At 33.6% G+C, this 20,416-nt stretch overlaps 1 protein-coding gene across 7 annotated transcripts in view; it reads right to left on the bottom strand.

Moving 5' to 3' along the window:
- The window catches only part of USP34 (ubiquitin specific peptidase 34), a 236,701-nt gene that overhangs the window by 98,071 nt on the left and 118,214 nt on the right, over positions 1 to 20,416 (bottom strand). For all 7 annotated transcript variants that reach the window (XM_059943258.1, XM_059943263.1, XM_059943264.1 and 4 more), the window contains 7 exons: positions 16,209 to 16,298; positions 13,882 to 13,977; positions 8,381 to 8,463; positions 5,311 to 5,465; positions 4,069 to 4,182; positions 2,227 to 2,326; positions 1,910 to 2,069 (listed from right to left, as the gene is read on the bottom strand). In XM_059943258.1, coding sequence (XP_059799241.1) covers positions 1,910 to 2,069; positions 2,227 to 2,326; positions 4,069 to 4,182; positions 5,311 to 5,465; positions 8,381 to 8,463; positions 13,882 to 13,977; positions 16,209 to 16,298 — 798 coding nt within the window. The remainder of the gene's footprint in view (positions 1 to 1,909; positions 2,070 to 2,226; positions 2,327 to 4,068; positions 4,183 to 5,310; positions 5,466 to 8,380; positions 8,464 to 13,881; positions 13,978 to 16,208; positions 16,299 to 20,416) is intronic.

Genomic DNA, 20,416 nt, shown 5'->3' with positions numbered 1-20,416 from the left:
GTTTAAGACTATAACCTTAACTCTTTTTAAAAAGAATACCTCTTTTTTTTTTCTTTTAAAGAATACCCTTTTAAAAAGACATTTTTATTTACTCTTTTAATATTAGGAATACATAAACACAACAATTACTTTATATTTTCATTTTATAAATGTTAGACAATTTTAAATTAGGAGTAGCAACCCTTTTCAAAAGACATTTTTATTTATTTTTTAATATAAGGAATACATAAACACAATAATTACTTTATATTTTCATTTTATAAATGTTAAGGCAATTTTGAATTATGAGTAGCACTAAGCACATTAAGCACCTGAAACTGTACAATGATACTACACAAGGATTTGCATGAAAATTCCTAGATAATTTTTAAAACTAGCTCTTAGCTTTTGAATATTCAATTCTGTTTCCTAGTTTCTTTACTTGCCATCCACAAAATAGTATTTATATAAATTATTTAACACCAACATTAACTTTTAGAGTAAAATATAAACAAATACAAAGACTTCTATCAAGGATACTATAATCAATTTTTTTGAGTTAGAAAAAAGTTTGTACATCTGAGAAGGAATTTTTGAACTGAAATTCATTAAACTTATAAAACGCACCATTGAATCTTAGGAAACAATTTGTTTTTAAAGACTTTTAAAATAAGTGCTTATTTTAAAACCATTGGTAACACTGTATGAGGACTAGGGGCTTGAACCAAAAGGACCTTTTTGGTTTGTTTGTAGGCCCTGCAGCATAGAGAAAATTTTAGAAGAATACCTATCGTATCATTAAGAGTAAATATCTCTGATAGGAAAAGATAGAGACTTTGATTTTCTTTAGTATTATCTTAGTGTAATATCTGAATTTTATGAGTATGTATTAATTTTTTATTAATTTGAGTAAGACATATCACATTTGCTTTTTTATTTTCATTTTTTAAGTGGTCAAAATTATGAGGCAGTGTGAAGTTTCTGTGCGAAAAACTCTAGCGTTCCCTTACACATTCTTTAAAAACACAAGGAATTAAGCAGAATTTCCACAAATTATAATCATAATCAAAATAAAGAATTTTGCGATGCCTAAATGTTTTAAAGCATGGAGCCATGTTATTTATAAGGAATGTGTAGAAAATCTTTATTCAGTATTCTCTGATATTTTAAACAAAAGGTCAATATATACAAATTGTATAAGTTTTTCATTATCAAACTGAGCTCTAAAGTTGAAAGAAGTTATTAATTTTAACAATTTTTTTCAACAGTTCTTTGTACTTTTACATTTACTCATGATTTTTAACAAACAGAATTTCTTAATTAAAACTATCTACTCACCTTTCAATTCAGTCGATATATTCATAAATGTTAATTTGCTTTATTTCTGTATTACACAGGGTATGTCTAAATTAATTATACAGATATTCATTAACACAGAATTTTTTGATCATGTTTCCATGGTAAATGGAAATTCAAAATTAAAATACTGTCTCCTAGTCCAGGAAGAAAAAAAAACAGCAAATGAAACAAATGACTCAACTTGATTCAACTATGAGAGATTATTTGATGTTCTTGGTGAGGGTTTTAGTGAAACTTTTTTTGGTAGTGGTATTCTGCCATTTCAATCATAGCAATGCTTTCTCAGAGATGGAATTCTGTCTAGAGATTCTTATTCATGCATATCTTCTCAGTCTTATGATTTTTAAAGCTCTGCAGTATTTACCAGGAACCTATATTGCCTATTCCACAGCAAAATGGTACATATCATGAATAAAAATTACTTCCATTACTAACCTTTCACTTTTGGTAAGTTATGCTTTCTAACTGCCCCCAAGAAAACCTTTAGTTTAATTTTAAGAATATTTTGGACATATCAGCATAAAAAAAAAAGCCTAAAATTCATTCTAATAATGTGGTATTAAAAAATTACCTTCTCCTAAATGCTTCCAGATGTGTCTTCAGCATAAGGAGTCCTCTTTCTATAACAGTGAGACTTGAGTGTGATTCCTGTTCAAGACTGCTAGAAGCTATCATAAGACTCTCCATACACTTACTAATAAATTCTTGCTCCTTCTCCAAACCCGTTTTACCTGAAAATCAGATGTTTAGATATGTATATCAATCCTATATTCTTTTTTTTTTCAATCCTGTATTCTTGTTTAGCTATATTAAAGAAAACAAATTATAGCTAAACAAAAAATACTTACATAAAAAATTACCTATCAGACAATATTTCAAATCACTCACCATTAATATAATAGGAGTTAATATACTGGATAGCTGCTCGACTGACATCCCCAGACTGTGCTCTTAAAGCAATGCCCCAAAATTGGTCCATACCACAAAGCTAAGAAAGAAAAATATGACATCTATAAATGTTATTATTTGTCAAACAATGTAAATTATTAGAAGAGCAGTTACAAATTTAAAAGGCATTCAATATCAAAATTTTAATATCCTATAAAATATTTAAAAGGCAATTCCTAATTACTTAGTGTTATTAACTAATATTTAATAATAATAAGGATAAAAGCCTTGGAAATTTCTTCAGTCACTGAAACATACCTGTACTTGTAAAAATACTTAGTTATAAATCATCTAACTATGTATGTGTATAATGTTTAACTCAAAAGTTGTGACTACATAGTGGGAAAAACTCAAGTCCTCAAAACATGCTACAAAGTAATAACAACACATAATTATTAGCATAACATGTTAATGCTTTCATCCAACTTATTCTGAAAAAGTCACTGCTTTCAGGTATTCACAGAAAATTAAAAAGATTCGCTAACCGAAGCTGACATTTAAATTTATGACATTAACCATGAGATGAAAAAAAGTTTTCACTGAAAATTACAGAAAAAGTGGAGAGTGAAAGTTCTCAAAAGTTGAGCAGGGTGAAGAAAGATAACCTTCTGATAGGGGACAGAACACCTTTAGTGTTCATATCATCTACTTAAAAAGCAGTATTATCTCAAAATTAGAGTATGACTACTTGGGTAAATAAGATCTGTCTGGTTATCTGAAATTACCAAATTGAAACTTACCATAGTGCTATCAAAGTAAGAGTTCGGACCAAAAAATTAAAAACAAAAACAAACAAACAGAACAGAACACTATTCAAACCAGGAAAGAAGGTAGGAAGATACTATGAAAGCATTCTAAATACAATTAAAATTATTTTTTACCACATAGATTAATATCAGTTTTCTATTATAAACAACTTCTAAAGAAAATTAATGAAAAATGTTAGTGGATACTGCATAAATCAAAGCTATCATTAATAAACAAATGTCCAATAAGGAAGACATTCAAATAACAATCTGTGTTAGGTGAGTTTAGGAATAATGCATTCAACAAAATCTTGCAGCCACCCAACTAGGCAAATGGAACTCAGAACCAGAGATAAGACTAGCAATTTGTGACAGTCTTCAGTTAATGAACTCATCATCAAGTCTCATGGTCAGAAATGATTTAGGTGGACTCCATTCCAGAATAGAAGTTACCAATAGGAACTCTGGAGTTGCCCAAGAGCAACGAAAAGCTTGGCCACAACAAATGGCATGAAAAACAGATTTTAGACAAATCAACCTTCTACTTAGCAAAATTCCTTACTAATCAAGGAATGTATAATAAGTCATGTTAATTGAGTTATAGTTAACATACAATATTACATTAGTTTCAGGTGTACAGCATAGTGATTCAATATTTTTATACATTATGAAATGATCACTGCAATAGATCAATTACCATCCAGCGCCATACAAAGTTGTTACAGTATTATTGATTATATTCCCTATGTGTACATTACATCTTCGTGACTTACTTATTTCATAGTTTGAAGTTTGTATCCCAAGTTTTCGTTATGTACAACCAAGGTTATCTTTAGTAATGCAAAATTATCAACTTTGCTTTATAAAACTTTTTAAAACCAAAAGATAAAACTTTTTAAAACCTTAGAATAAAAGTCTGCATAGTAAGTACATTCAGTGCTTGGTAGACTATATAATTCAATGATCTAATTTGAGGAACAACAAAAAAAAAATTTCTACAAGCTGACCTAATAAAATGACAAACCTAAATCCATACCTCAGAGTTTGAACCACCATCATAGGCACTGGTAGCCAATCGAGCCAAGTTACAGAGATGCTGAAATAGGTTTAAGCCAGTCATGCTAATCGTTTCAGGTTTTAGCTGGGGCATCTTAAAAAAAAAAAGTTTTTAAGGAAGTTTAGTATGATAATTAAGTTAGCAGATTTCATTTTACTGGATTTAACATAACAGATTTAAGTTAATAAACCTAGTTTTACTAAAAAACATTGCAGAAAAAAAGTATCAACTGAGATTTTTAGTGATAATTTAGAAATAGATAATAATTTAATGAAAATTTTATTCATGACATAAGTGAAACCTGTCTGATACGTGTTTCAACTTTTGAGATGTACATCGACCAAAGGAAATTTTTAAATTTTATTATTTATTGTATGCCTACACTACACACAGTTATAAGATGTATAGCCACATGTACAGTTTGTGTATAAGTTAGAGCTTGAAATTAAGATAACTGAAGGTCTTTTTGTAGCTTTGTCTTGGATCTATTAAGTGATTTAGTTTACATTACCAAAACTCATTCATATGTACTCAATTCTGTCACAGAGACTTACCAGAGAGCCTTTATAATCTCAAATATTAGCATAGGAATAATAAAGTCTATTGCTTTATTATCATACATGTTTTAAAATTCAAATGGAAAATTATCACCTGAACCAACTGTGGCACCTGATAAATAAAAACAAAAATTGGATAGACGAGTATCTTGAATCATGACAGCACTTCCTAAAAACGCCTTCCCAGAAATCTACAAATCTGAACATTGGCTTATATCTGTGGGAAGACTGGCTAAAACCATACCATTTAAGGAAAGACCTTCAGAATACTGCTCTCACACTAGTGGGGTGGGCACCACCCTTGAAAAATTGAACTACAATGTTACTCATGATTTTTTAAAATACACACCAAAAGCCCCCACATTTCTTATTAGTGTTTACCAAGAGTTACTCTAATTACTGTCAGTTTAAGTACTTTAGCTAAGGAACATAACATTTTTGTAAATATAAACTAAGTATTCATTTAGATATAAACACTGTAGAGGACAAAATTAAAGCAAAATCTAAGTGGCAAAAATTATATAAGGACTGTTGAAAAGCAGTATATTTGTCTAGTTTTTTTAAAAGTATTTCAAACAGGAAAAAATGAACATTACAGTTTACATTTCAAGAAAGAAAAAGGAAATACAGAAAAACAATACAAACAGTCAAGAAATAAAATTACCTTCTCCAGGAAAAGATGTTTGTAGGTTTCCATTCCCATAGCATGTTGATCTTTACTTCGAACTTGATTTAAAAACCAATGGAGTGCATCATCATAACACTCAGAATCTTCTACTAAACAATGCCATAAAATATCAACTTGCTCCAAACTTAACCCTAGATAAAAATTACAAATTTTAAATCCTGGTACATACAACATTTTCATCCTAATTAAATATACTAGAAGCACCAATATATATAGAAATATAAAGGCGATATTTCATAGCATTCTACAAAAATTATTTCATAAGAGATTTCATATAATTTATGCTTTCAAATGTAGTTAAATATACTCCATATATAAATCATCTAAAAACACATGACTTATGTAAGTATCCTAGAAGAGTCATTTGTTCTGGAAAATCATTTTCCCTAAAATATGAACATATCATTGTATTACAGCAAACATGATTAAAGGGAAGTAATTCCCAAAGTCCAGTTAGTTCTAAGGTTTAAGGGTTAAGAATAGAGTGGATACCATGTCATGTTCAAAGCTCATTCTATGCACATAGGAGATAAACAATAAATGCCAATAAGCATTATTTCTGAAAACTATGAAAAAAGGGATCCTTATGATTAATAAAACAAAAGGGAACTGACTGCCTAAAACAGAACAGCAACACATCAGGGGATACAATTAGCTGAGAAGCCAATGTAATGAGACAAAATCTGTATAGTACTTTGACCCAAGTTATTAGATAATTCCAAAGTGTGGCAGAAGGAATCAGAAGAACTATTCAGAATCAAAGAGAAGGCATTAGGGCAATCACAAGTCTGAATATGGATAAGTTAGACAATCCAAAAGGGTAGAATAAAAGCGTAACAGGGGATTTCTAAAGTATATCATAAGGGATTCTAGAGCCTAGGCTTATTCCCCAGAATCAGAAGGCATTTGAATAGAAGATAGAATCGTAAGAACCACCACCCCCCGCAAAAAGTAGATGAGATTCAGAATATGAAAAGCACCTCAGAAAGTATTCCATAAGATGTTATGGAAAAACCTGAACAGAACTTTTGGGCCAACCCAATATTTACCTAATAGCAATATCAGTCTAAAGAGTTTAATCAGAAAAATGTATCCAATCAGTTTCTCACAAAAACAGTTAATGTATGGACTACTTGTTCTAAGAAGAATTTCTGCCCCTGGGAGCCAACATAAAAAAACTAGAGGGGCTTCCCTGGTGGCGCAGTAGTTGAGAATCTGCCTGACAATGCAGGGGACACGGGTTCGAGCCCTGGTCTGGGAAGATCCCATATGCCGCGGAGCAACTAGGCCCGTGAGCCACAATTACTGAGCCTGTGCGTCTGGAGCCTGTGCTCCGCAACAAGAGAGGCCACGATAATGAGAGGCCCGCGCACCGCGATGAAGAGTGGCCCCCACGTGCCGCAACTAGAGAAAGCCCTCGCACAGAAACGAAGACCCAACACAGCCATAAATAATAAATAAAATAAATTAAAAAAAAAACTAGAAATAACCTTTAGTGTATATTATAAGTTAAACACATTAAGTAATTAAAGAAGAGAGATAAGTAAAGATAGGTAAAAATAGGTAAGAATCTTAAAAAAAGGCATCCAGGTTAATTATAATAAACAAAACCGAAGTGTATTCATAAATGGCTATATCACCAATTCACATTCAATAGGCAATGTATAAGCTGCCGTTATTGTTTTAAGTTTTTAAAGGAATACAGTTATTGGTATATTAAAAACCTGTATTAACTTATCAAATATAACTTTGGAGTAACCATATTATACCTGAAAGGAACTGTGCCAGTTAGAGAAGTACAATTATGATGCGTGATAAGTGAAGTTTTCAGTATGATTCTATATGTACAGTAGCTATTGAAAGCCCATACATACTGTGTATGAATACATACTGTGTTCACTGGAATGGGAGCAGCAAAATAAGTAATTCATTACTCAAATACTGAAAAGAGTGATTAACATTTTCCAATAAAAATTTATACTCAACAAACATGAAACTTAATGGTCATGTGAAATTATTTATGCTGACAATATTTGTTTTGGCTTGACTACTCCATGTATAAGATTTTTTAAAATATTTTATATTATTTGTTTCTTGTATATTATGAGTCATAATGGGTGTAATAAATGACCTAGTAATATGAAACAAAAGTTTCCTATCAAAAACAGGTGTCTTCATTTTGATATCTATTGATATCACAATGTTAGCGACATTTATTACAAACAGCTTGACTTAAAGAAGAAATTATAGACTTAAACAGTAAAATAAATGCATGGCATATCTCAAGCATATATGGGCTTAAGAGTCATGAAGACATCTCTCAGGCTAGCAAAACACTCACCAGTTTGATTATATTAACCACAGCTAAAGAAAGAATGCCCTTCTAACAAATGAGGTTTGTTGACAGGGACACACAGAAAAAGAAGTGTGTGGAGCGTGAAAGAAAACACAGTCAGTCTAGCAAGAGGAAAGGAGCTCTGGCCAAAAGAAATCAAGCTTCCTCCTTTCTTGTGAGAATATCTAGCATGTGGATTTGGAAATGGTCCACACTCTGAATATACCAAACCAATCTCTCTGGTTTTTTGTTTTATTTTAAGATTAACTGTTAATGAAATTGAGTTTGAGATTCATCTAAATAAAACTAGGGTCTCTAAGTCTCTATCACCTATGAAGCCAACCAATTTTGGATAAGATCAGCCCTGATAATAATATGCAGACAGTGGCTGTTTCCAACCGGAGTGAAAGGAATATTCTATAACCAAAGGTAATAAAAAATACAGTCACTCTAACATGATATGTTCTCCTATCCCAAATATTTTGTTCCTGAAATGAGTCATTTATTCATTAAGAAACTGGCACTTTCAGAGCCTGAAACAACAATGTGTCAGTGGCGAGTTCCCATTGCCACACATACTGAGAGGACATTCAGTACTGAGAATAATTTGATCACCACAGAAATCTAAAGGCGTTGAGTACATTTAACTGGACTCTTTCAAGAGCCAAGGAAGATCTAAAAACTGATTAAAATACTGATTTAAAAACTTACTGAAATGATCAGGAGATCCCAGAGTTGAAAACACGCAAGTTAAGAACTGAAGCCGCACTTGAACTTCGGCACTATGGCTGTACCTGTATTTAAAAAGTCATTAAAATAATAAACTGAGAGATCCTATTTCTTAATTATTTTTAAAGATTTAATGGTCCTAATCTTAAATTATACGAAATAAGTAAAATTCCATTTAATAACATTCATAATTATTAAATATTTTAATTATATCTTTGGTTATACACAAAAAAAATGGCCACAAAGCCAAATGTTACATGTGAGATTTGTTATTTAATATTATAAAAATCTGCAAATTATTAGAACACATACTTTCAAATTAGATAAGTAGATAAGAACTCAACAGTGGAACAAAAGAAATGTCATTTTAAAATTATGCAATATGTACATAAATTAGAATAGCTAATAAAAAACATTTCCATCTAGAAATTGCATGTTTCATTATCATTGTCCCTCCAGGGATAATACTATATTCCTTTAACAAAAAATGTTAATAAAATATCATTTCCATAAATCTAATTCATAAAGAAAACAGTGGATACAAAATGAGCATTTTTGAATGTTATTTCAAATCTAAGTAATTGTAATTCATGTGTACAAAATTCAATGGATAATTTAAGAGTTGCTTTGAAAGCTTGTTAAGTAGGTGATTTCACATGGTTCCCTGGGAATTCAGTTAGTAGGCATTTGCAAAGGAACAGCATTTTAAGAAGCAAGTGTTGGGTCTGTGGTGGAAGAAGGGTAGGAGATGGGTCTAAAGAGGTAAGCAGGGGCCAAATCACCGCCAGCATGAATGTCAGAAGAGTTTGATACTGTTCTGGACACATAAGGAAGTCACTGAAGGGTGCTGGGGAAAGAAAGGTAGTAATGATCAGGTTTGCATTTTAGGATTCCTTTAGCAACTCCATGAACTGCATATTGAACTGTGACTGTGGAATCACAATATTCTAGTTCCCACAAGCACCTGAGTACCCAATGAGACTAAATCAATCATGAGTTCTTATCTCTCTGTTACAAATCAAAAGGCTGGCTGTGGAGGAGCTGCCCAAATTACCTTGCCAACAAAAGGCAGCAGCCAGTCTGGGCCATGATCTATATCCCATTTTGCAGAGAGTCAAAGAGCCTCTTAAATCAATTTCTTAACATCTTTAAGTAAGTGCAAAATTCTAAAAGCTTCCTAAAGTTAGCTGGTTTCAAAAATTACACTAGATTCGTCATTGAAGTTTCAAGTTAAGGTTTCCTAAAGGTTGAGTTTGCTGGATATATCTTTGCTTCTCTTTACTGTCTCATGTTAACATTGGAAAAGAAAAGATGAACTTTTGCTTTGTCACTGTTGCAGTGCCCTTCATGAAGATGAAAGTACTTACGGCAAGGTGGCTGGGAACTGGGGGTGGGGAGTGGGGGTGGAACTCACAGCCTAGAACACTATTCAGATAAAATTCAAGGACTGCTCTTAATAGTTTTCATCCTTTTACTAAAAGGACAGAGATTTTTGTAGCAGAGACCTTGGAGTACAGGTTCAAACATGAGATCTATCATACATCATATGCCCTGAGTATCGGGAACGTTGGTCACAGACATAAAAGGGGAATGATGTCTTCTTGTCCTTTACAAAGTGCCTTTATTTCCTGAATACTTCCTTCCCCTATACTTGCATCTCAGAGTAAGGGACCTATAACCCTAGAAGGCATGGATCCAGTCCCTTTATCCTCCCTTCTTCGGCTTCCAGAGTAGTGCCATTGGCTCCACACTTCAAAGGACTCTGCCTGCTCTGCCAGGATCCCACTGGTTGCTGAAATCACGAACCAGGAAATTTCTTGGGATGCAAATCAAAAGTGTTATCAATACTGATAAACTCTCGTGGGCTTTGTCCATGGCTCCTGACATTACAGAAAATATAGGACAAAAATAATCTCCCCACGGGCATGAAACTTTAGTGACAAACTGACACCTTAAAAAAAATCATTCACTTGATAGTCTCAATGTTAACACAGGATTTTCTCTAGAGGCAACTGGATTCAAGAAATATGTAACATGTCCATTTATGAAATGAAATGTTATCTTTAACGCCACAAGAATCTTTTTGTCCTACGTGAAAATCTTAGAACTTGTCTACTATTATCGCCACTGAACAAATTCAAAGTAATGTGCCACAAACTCATGAAATCAGTATGCTTTAACAAAGAGCAGCAAATGTACAACTCTGTTTTTAGCCTGAATAATCAAGGGAATTATAACAAAATAGTCTGGACAGCTCTCTGTTCTAAGATTTTATTCTCCTAAAATGTCAGGAAACAAGGCAGACTGGAGGACTGGAAGGATACTCTGGTGTACCCTAGAAAAGTATAAAACTCATCTCCAAAGAGCACCACAATTTTTTCACCACAGAAACAATGCTTCTTTAAATTAAAAAAAAAGAAGGAATGCTTCTCTGAGGCTCTGCCTCTCTGCCTCCACTAACAAAGTGAGCAACTTCCCTGTTGTTGATGCTGTCAACAACCAAGTCTCAGATCTGTGTACAGTTTTTGGCACTGAATGTTGGACTTTCTCTTTTTGAGCATGACTCATCTATGTCTTCCATGCTCCTCTCTTAAGCTCCCATCCCTGCTCTTCAAGCCCACAGGCTGTGGCTCTGGTGGGAGCTCTTTTGCAACTTCAGTGTTTATTTCTCTGTTGACATGTAATTTGAATTCTGCCTCCTAATAATGCTGGTCAGTGTGGTTTTATTCCTGTTCCTTGTTGATCTTAAGGCTTTTATAGAGAATGTATGGAGATACAGAATCCGAAGGCTTTAATCCTCACCACTGCTTGAAGAAGAATAATTAAAGGAGAACAGACTCTGAAGAACACTTAGAATTTTCAAAGGATTTAAAGAGAATGCATCTTGTATAGAGGTAACTTTGTAAGCCAAGCTGTGGAACAGAGTAAATTTAAGGAAACATCCCAGAAATAATTTGACAGGCTTGAAGAATAGAATGTCTAAAAAAAATCACTGAACAATAAAACAGGAAAGGTTAGTTGAGTTTAGATTTTTGAGGGCCCAGAATACTAGACTGAAGAAAGCAGAATTTATTTTTTATGCAGTAGACAATCTAAATGGGGGTAGGAGGCAAGTTTCTTGTTTATTTTATACCATAGTTTGTTTTAGCCAAGTAACTACAATTTATACATAACCTACTATGTGCCAGATACAGCCTACTAAATTATTGCATTTAATTCTTAAAATAAACTCATGAGGGGGGCTTCCCTGGTGGCTCAGTGGTTAAGAATCCGCCTGCCAATGCAGGGGACATGGGTTCGAGCCCTGGTCGGGGAAGATCCCACATGCCCTGGAGCAATTAAGCCCAGCGCCAGAACTACTGAGTCTGCACTCTGGAGCCCATGAGCCACAACTACTGAGCTCACGTGCCAAAACTACTGAGGCCCATGCACCTAGAGCCCATGCTCCACGAGAGAAGCCACCGCAATGAGAAGACTGCACACCGCAAGGAAGAGTAGCCCCCGCTCGCCGCAACTAGAGAAAGCCCACGCACAACAGTGAAGACCCAATGCAGCCAAAAATTAATTAATTAATTAAAAAAATAAAAACAAACAGGAAAAAACTCATGAGGTAAATAATGGGGATTTATTAGAGCAGTAAGTAACTGAAATAAGGTCAAAACAATAGATTCATAATCTAAACGCAGGTCTGTATGAGTCTCAAGCCCATGTGCTTTCTACCAATATCATTAATGCCTTCCTCATTTAATAAGGATAAGGAATTAACAAGCATGGGGGAGGCTGAGGGAAGGAAACTGATCCAAATGTTGGTTAAAGAACTGGAACAGTGTTTGTGGGAATGCCAACTTGTGAAAAAAAAACATGGGATATATTTTAGCATTAAGATAACCAGAGATTAATGACAGTATAATGTGGCACTCAAGAATATGAATTACAGAAAACAGACTGCTTGACTATTAATAAAATGTGTGTTTATAAAATGAATTATAGAAATTCTAGCTCCACTACTTACAAAATCTATAAATTTATAAAAATTTATAACTGTGACCTTGGGCAAATTATTTATCACCTCATAGCTTATACATTCTCTCTTTTTTTTTTTTTTGGCTGTGTTGGGTCTTCGTTTCTGTGCGAGGGCTTTCTCTGGTTGCGGCAAGCGGGGGCCGCTCTTCATCGCAGTGCGCGGGCCTCTCACTATCGTGGCCTCTCGTTGCAGAGCACAGGCTCCAGACGTGCAGGCTCAGTAGTTGTGGCTCACGGGCCTAGGTGCTCCGCGGCATGTGGGATCTTCCCAGACCAGGGCTCGAACCCATGTCCCCTGCACTGGCAGGCAGATTCTCAACCACTGCGCCACCAGGGAAGTCCCATTCTCATTTTTAAAATGAGAATTCCTACTTCAAATAAGTTGTGTGTCTTGAAGTTAATAATACTTAAAAGGTATCTGGCACATAGTAAGCATCAACAAATACTGGCTATTTTTATCACCACTAACATCATTATTCATGTTTGGAAATAAAAGTATACAAAAAGGCCCCAAGTCTCCAAGTTTTAGGTGACTAGGAGGAGGGTGGTACACTGAAGGGTAGAGTAATCTGGAGAAAGAACTGATTTGTGGGGGGAAAATGTGATTTCATTTTTGGAGGTGAATAAGTATGCTTTAAAGGCCTATGGCTTTTCTGAACACTTCTACAATCTGATCAATTCTGATCTACATGAGTTTTCTATGCGGATATTTTCTCAATAAATACTGTGCCTACTTCTCTTATTTACTGACGTGCTGATACTGACACTTAGCTGGTTTCCTAGACTTGACCATCAGTTTCCACCAACTGACTCACAAGCAAAAACTTTCTGAATTCTCCTGCTTCCTTCTAGGCAGGCATCTCCCTATAAGAAGCTTTAAACATAGCTATACCACTAACACCCAACTTCTACCAATTCTTATCCAAACTCACTTCAATATATCCAGATATTTTAATGATGAAATATTAACCAGCTATAACATCACAATTCTTAACGTTTTCACACGTCCTAAACTTTCTAATACTAGTATTCAATTATAATAATAAAGGAAAATGTTTTAAATTAACTCTGATAAATATACTTGTTCAGAAGTAAATATTTATAAGTTTTAGAATCAATGCCCTAATACATTAATACAAGGATACTGGTGATTTCTGAAAAAAATATTTACTTTTGATTCCTGAAAACAGTGACTTATGAACAGAACTCAATAGTGAAGATTAATCAACCCCCAAAGTTATATAACCTACATTTTCCTAAGGTTAAGAATTATAGAAATAACCTTATATAATTCAACTTAAAAAAGAAACTTTCTCTTAAAAATTTCATAACTAAAATTTTCATTACATTTATTTATTATATGAAAGAAAAGGAGTAGGAGTAGGAACACTGGAAAATTATCTTTCACAGGAAAGACAATCAACACTTACACGTAACTTACGTAGTTAAGGTATACTTACAGTGCATGTTTCTGTCTTCCTTCTCTTACAGCTTGAATATAGTATACCAAATTATCAAAGAAAAGCTTCATCATGTTCAGTTCTTTTTCTGCCCACCTGGACCAATTGAAAGAAGAAATAGTTTTAGAGGCACAGGGTAAGAGAATAAATCTATTCTAGAACAGGAAAAAAAATTGTATGTAAAAAATTTTCAAAAGCAAAATCTATCAATTATCAAAAACTTACAAGTTCTGTTTATATTTGAATTGTGAAAAGATATAAAGCAGTGCACCTTAATTTTTATGAAGTTAAAGCACCACAGTGTTTTAATCTCAAAATACTCAATCTCTGTGAAGGGGATAAAATGTCTGGCAGAATGCTAATTATAAATGACTAATATGAGTTAATATTAAAAAACAGTACAATACAGTCCATGTTAAGGATGGACTATGTGCCTTGGTCATTATTTAGCAGAGTGCCTGGCATACAGAACACATATAATATAAACTAAATGAATCAATCAGCTTGTGTTTTTTTACTGTCAATAACTGCTTATTTTTTAAAATAACTTATTTTAATCAAAGAAATATTCAGGTATTAAAATAAACTAGAAACAATAGAAGAAAAAAAGAAATAGTGATAAATACAATTAGAGATGGCAGGGTCCATAACTAACATAATCTATCTCACACAATACTTATTAGCAATATAACTACTAACATGTAGAAGTACTGAAATTCCAAAACTTCAAATGTAATTTACATCATGTTTTTGCTACAGCCTTCTTTTCCAAATAAGTTACTCTTGCATTGCCAATCACTTGCCAGTCTGTTTGCTGGTTACCTGAAGATTTACTAAGATGATCAGAGATAATTTCCAATTTTAAAATATGGGCCGTAAGAGTTTAAGAGACAGTATGTACCAAATGCTGAGTGTTACTGCCCATAATAGGTTCACACCAAGTGGAAGTTTTTGTTGTTATTGATGCCAACTAATCATAAGAGCTCAGTTCTTTTAAGTGATCCACTTGATAAGATTTAGGATACCAGTCTCATGTTGGAATTAACTGAGCTTATTTATATTTAACTTAAGGAACAAGCTAAAAGGGTTTGAACTCAATATACTTAAGTTCAGGTATACTTGATAGGTAACTGAATATTCACAGCTTCGCACTTCTATAGAAATGTTATCTTTTGTTACTCCTTAATTCAAACCTCCTCACATGACTACAATACCAACTTGCCCAGGGAAGCTACAAGTGAATCACTTTAATACTTTTGAATTTTGTAATTCAGCCATTTAAAAACCATGGGAAGAGAGTCAATGAAATAAAACTCATGGTACTCTTGTACTTAAAGGATGCTAAATGCTTTCCCCTACTCCTCTGTTTAGTATCTCAAAGAACTTCCTTGCACTCACAAACAGAATTGTCACTAGGGTCACATTGAAATATTAACCAAAGAAAGAGACTTTCTAAGATGATTTTTAAAAACAGTAATAGAGGTTCAGGTTAAACAGATCCCCTATTAAAAGAAAAAAAACCAGCAAGGGCTATAACTCAGAAGAACTAACTTCATCTTATTTAGAACTATAGTACAGACTTCTAAGAATTTTTAAAATCATATTCATTTTGAAAGCAAGTATTTCTACCAACTAATCTTAGATTTGAGAAGGAATTAGATAAAACTCCATCCTACTTGACCTTCAACAGGTCTAATTTTTCCCAAAATTTAAAGTCTCTGAAATCTCTCCAAAAAGTCTATTTTGAATAAAGCAAATAATACATTCTTAGAGGTTAATGAAGTGCCTGTGATAGCCAACTTTCTCTAGAATATTCTCAAACATTAAATCAATATCACATCAAAGTACTATCCTTGAAAGAATTCTTTAACATTAATCATAAGTTCTCTATCTATGTAAAGGAGTAATAGGGTGGTGTCAAAATTATCCCTAACGTGATGTAATGTCTAGAACCAACTCCTAGTAATTGGAAAAATTAAAGGCATCCTAGAGTGTTTAATGTGTGGATCTTCTTCAGGAGTCCTTTGCCATGGTCAGATACACTAAAAATCTTTACCCTAAAATTAAAGCATTAATTGCTACAATATTTTTCTCAAACTACAATGAGTACAAAGGTCAGACTTCCCGGTGACAGGGATATACATAATCTCCATGGGCTAAGTGGCAGAGATAGCACTCAGAAATCTAAGCAAACATTTGAATTACACAAAATTCAAATTTTCCTGGTGCAGAATAAAAGCTAGTAAGTTACTCAAAACCTTGTTTGATAATTATGACTGGGAAAAAAATCTTTAACATGAATACTTCTGTTTCTTTTATTTACTTACATTGTAATCCAATGTGTATCATAACTGCTCCCAAACTGCTGAAAAGTACCAAACAGTTTTGGAAGAAGACGAAGTGAAATTACTACTGATCTGAAACAGCAAAAACAGGTATTTATAGAATAAAATAATTTAAAATAGTATCAACAATTCTAGATCTTAACAGAAATTCAGCTATTTAAAATCTTAAATGCAAAAAGAGTTAATGAACTTCACATACATTTCTATGCAAACACAAAATTTTTTCCTAAAGTATCAACTTATACACTGGGGCAAGAAATTCAAGTTTTAAAAATCCAATCCAAGACTTTTAAAGTAAAATACGCTATATAAATATCTGAGTATAAAAGCAAGTGAAGAGCATTTAAATATAAATTTTTTTAATGAAAGTATTCTTTAACAAGTCTCAGGTGCTTCTGAGGATTTAATCAAGGAAAACAGGAAGCAGCAGCTTAGGTAAATTATCTAGAGCAGGGCTTCTCAAAGTTTAGTGTGCACTTGATCCAGCTGGGGGGATTTTGTTAAAATGCAAATTCTGATTCAGTAGGTCTTGGGTAGGTTCAGGATTGCATTTCTAACAAGTTCACAAGTGATACTCAAACTGCTGGTTTGTGGACTACAAACAATAAATGTAGAGAACATTTTTCAAACTATATAAATTATCACTTTCTCCCTAATTCTCACTTAATATAACCTCCATCTAAATTGAGAATCACTGCATTAAGCCATGCTAATAATAGAAGCACACCACATACCTCAAGTATAAAAGGGCCAAAAGGCAATAGGAAATCATTCTAAAACCTCAAGAAGATCTGAGCATGTCTATCTTCTGGAAGAAAAGGGGGTACAGGGAACATATTGACATGCAAATCCCAGAAGTCCTAGTAGGCAAGAAGGTTGCCTGCATGAGCCTTGAAAGAAGCAGGACACACTCTAATACAGTTACTGAATTTCTTTCATTTTTAAGCTTAGGAGCCAGTATTGCTTCATGAAAGAATTTTTAAAAAGAGAAAAAGTTGGCACCCTACCCACAAGTATGGAGTACAAATAAGTCCTCAAAAATGCCTACTCTTTTTAAGAGTACCAGGGATATTAGAATACAGGGCTACACTTCTGAGTGGGAGGAAAACAGTGGCGAATGCTGAGTAGGAGAAACTACAAAACTTTATGTTTCTGAATGAAATCCAAAGTACTTAAATTTGACTACAAAGCCTTGTCTGATCTGTCCCCATTCCTTCTATCAGTCTAACCTATTTTCCTTCCCATCTTCCTTTTTGCTATTCCTTCAAAACACACGAGCACATTCCCGCCTCAGGGCCTTTGCTACTGCCTCTGCTTGGAATGCGCTTTACCTAAACAGCTACCTGAAGGACTCCTTCCCTCACTTTATTAAGGTCTCCTCAACTGTCAACAGAAAGGATGACCCTGACAACTCTATATTAAATAACACCCTTCCATTGCTCCACGAACCTCTATTATTCTTGACTCCCTCCCAATTTTCATTCATTCATCATCACCTAATGAATATTCCTTTATTTAATATGTCTACCACTAGAATGTGCTCGATGTGAGCAAAGACTGTCTTATTCATTAAAAATTCCTGCATATGGTGCATGCTGAGTATATAGTTCCTTAAATAACAAACCAGCAAAGAACTTAAAGGCAAGATTTTCAAGGAAGGAGGAAGACCAACAGTGTAAAATGCTATATTACAGTTATGAAGGAAAAGGACAGAAAAAATACTACTGGAAGACAAAAGAAACAGCATGTTAGAAGAATGTCAGAGGATCAAAACGACACTAGTATAGATTAAAGAGTATATAGTGGACTTCCCCCGTGGTCCAGTGGTTAACACTCCGTGCTTCCACTTCAGGGGGCACGGGTTTGATCCTGGGGGAGAAGTTCCACATGCTGCGCAGTGTGGCCAATGATAATAATAAGTATATAGTGAAGCAACGAAGACAGTAAATGCCTGATATCCAGTAACTACAAAGTAAATATTCTTTAAATATTCTAAAACATTTAAATTTTTAGTATACTTTTAAACATTAAAATATTTAATATTTTTCAACAAGTTGCACAGAAGTGGTGCTTGGGAAGATAGACCAAGATAGATCGGGGAAATCAATTTCAATTTTAGATTATTTATCTAAAATCCTTTGTCAAAGTTTCAGAAACATTAGCAGAGTTTTTCCTAAAAATTAAGACATAAAAAACTAGAATGAATATATGTATATTAATTTGACTTTAAAAGCATAAAATCAATGAGATATCACAAAGAAAAAAGGACACAGAAAAATTTCACCTAAAATCACAAAAGCAAATTCCAAAATTGTTTGCCTAGTGTAATTTCAACAATACTTTTAAAATACAAAGAAACAAAGACTAGAGATACCACATGTCACTAAAGCAAGTCTTATAGTGTGCAGCAGTTGTATATTTTCTGAAAATCTTATTATATTACCTCTTTTGCAGTCAATGGTGTTAAGAGTCTAGACTTTAAATTTACTTTCCAAATTTTCTACAATAAACATGTTTTCATTTTATAAAATGTAATGTAGAAGCAAGCACATGATGCTTGACATTAGAGAATAGGATGCCAGGCATTGAGCGGGTATTGGTTGAGTTGAGTGAATAATGATGTGGTTCATGTAAAAGAATCCAAAACAGGATTGTAGAAATGGGACTCGTCTTACCTCTACTCCTACCTAAGAGGAATGCTTTTCTCCACAATTCATAATAAAAACACTGAATTATTAATAATTACATCTTACGTGACTAAAACAGTTTTTACAAGTTTTTCCGAAGATTCAGGAAAACTCCAAATTTTTCTCCTCAAAAAAAGATTTCAAAGAACAGAAAAGAGACATATTTTAAGTGCCATAAATTTAAGAATATAAGAAATGACCAAATCCAGAATCAAAGTGATCCCAAAACTCTGGAACACTTTATTTAAACTGATAAATTTGAAAGGAAAATGATATAAAGTACTGATTATAGAACGAAAATTACTAAAATATTTACAAACGGGGTAAGATCATGTATTTGTTTGTTGACAATAATAATTTATATTCCAATAATAAAGGAAACTTCACAAGATCACATATACCAACTTATTCCAAGTAAAATTATATCATGGTGTACAGCAGAAACACAACACTGTAAATCAACTACACCCAATAAAAAATTTAATTTTTTTAAAATAAAATAAATAAAATAATGTCATAGCACTTCTCCTATAACAACTATGAGATATTACACCTTGACTTATCAACTTTTTTGCCCAAATAGTTTTGACTGCTGATATGCTTATGAAAAACATCAAAATTACTGTTATATTCAAACTTACATTCACAAATTCTTCCAAGAGTGAAAATTTCAAATACCAAACCACACAACCCTAGGCAACAATATGTTTAAGATGAAAAGGTTCAATGGTCCAGAGTAACAAGATACAGTCAGCCCATATGCAGGTTCCTCACCTGTGGATACAGAGCTAACTGTCCTACCCTATTTTATATAAAGGACTTGAGCACCTGAAGATTTTGGTATCTGCAGGGGGATCCTGGAACCAATCCCCCACAGGTACAAAGGGATCACTGCACTAATTTTAGACTCACGAAAAATGCTACTACTACCTTAGACTGCCCTGGTTCTTTGCTTGATACAAAGGTTTTGTTGCAACCTTTGTTGAAGCTTATTACTTATACAATAGTGTGGTGTGACTCTAAGAATTACCAATGCAACTTTATATTGCTTTAGTAGAATGAACACATTTGCTAGTGGTCTTCACAGTTAAAGTTACATTTGGACGATTTTTTCCTAATCCTAGACTCCATATTTGAAGAAGACTGGTGTGTTCTACAAAATGCTACTGTCAATTTATTTATTTAAAAATATTTACTTATTTGGCTGCATCGGGTTTTAGTTGTGGCACACAGGATCTTTGTTGCTGCGTACGGGATCTTTTTAGTTGCAGCATGCCGGATCTCTTAGCTGCAGCAGGCAAACTCTTAGTTGCGGCATGTGGGATCTAGTCCCCTGACCAGGGATCGAACCCAGGCCCCCTGCATTGGTAGCATGGAGTCTTAGCCACTGGACCACCAGGGAAGTCCCTCAGTCATTTTAAACTATAGTATATACCAAGAGTTGACAAGAAATGCTGTATATAATATAGTCTTTACAGAGAGAAAACAAAACCAAAAAAAAGT

Source organism: Balaenoptera ricei, chromosome 13, assembly GCF_028023285.1.
Source record: "Balaenoptera ricei isolate mBalRic1 chromosome 13, mBalRic1.hap2, whole genome shotgun sequence".
Taxonomy (NCBI): Eukaryota; Metazoa; Chordata; class Mammalia; order Artiodactyla; family Balaenopteridae; genus Balaenoptera; species Balaenoptera ricei.
Note: the sequence above shows the minus strand (reverse complement) of the source record. Positions and strands in the feature narration are given on the sequence as shown.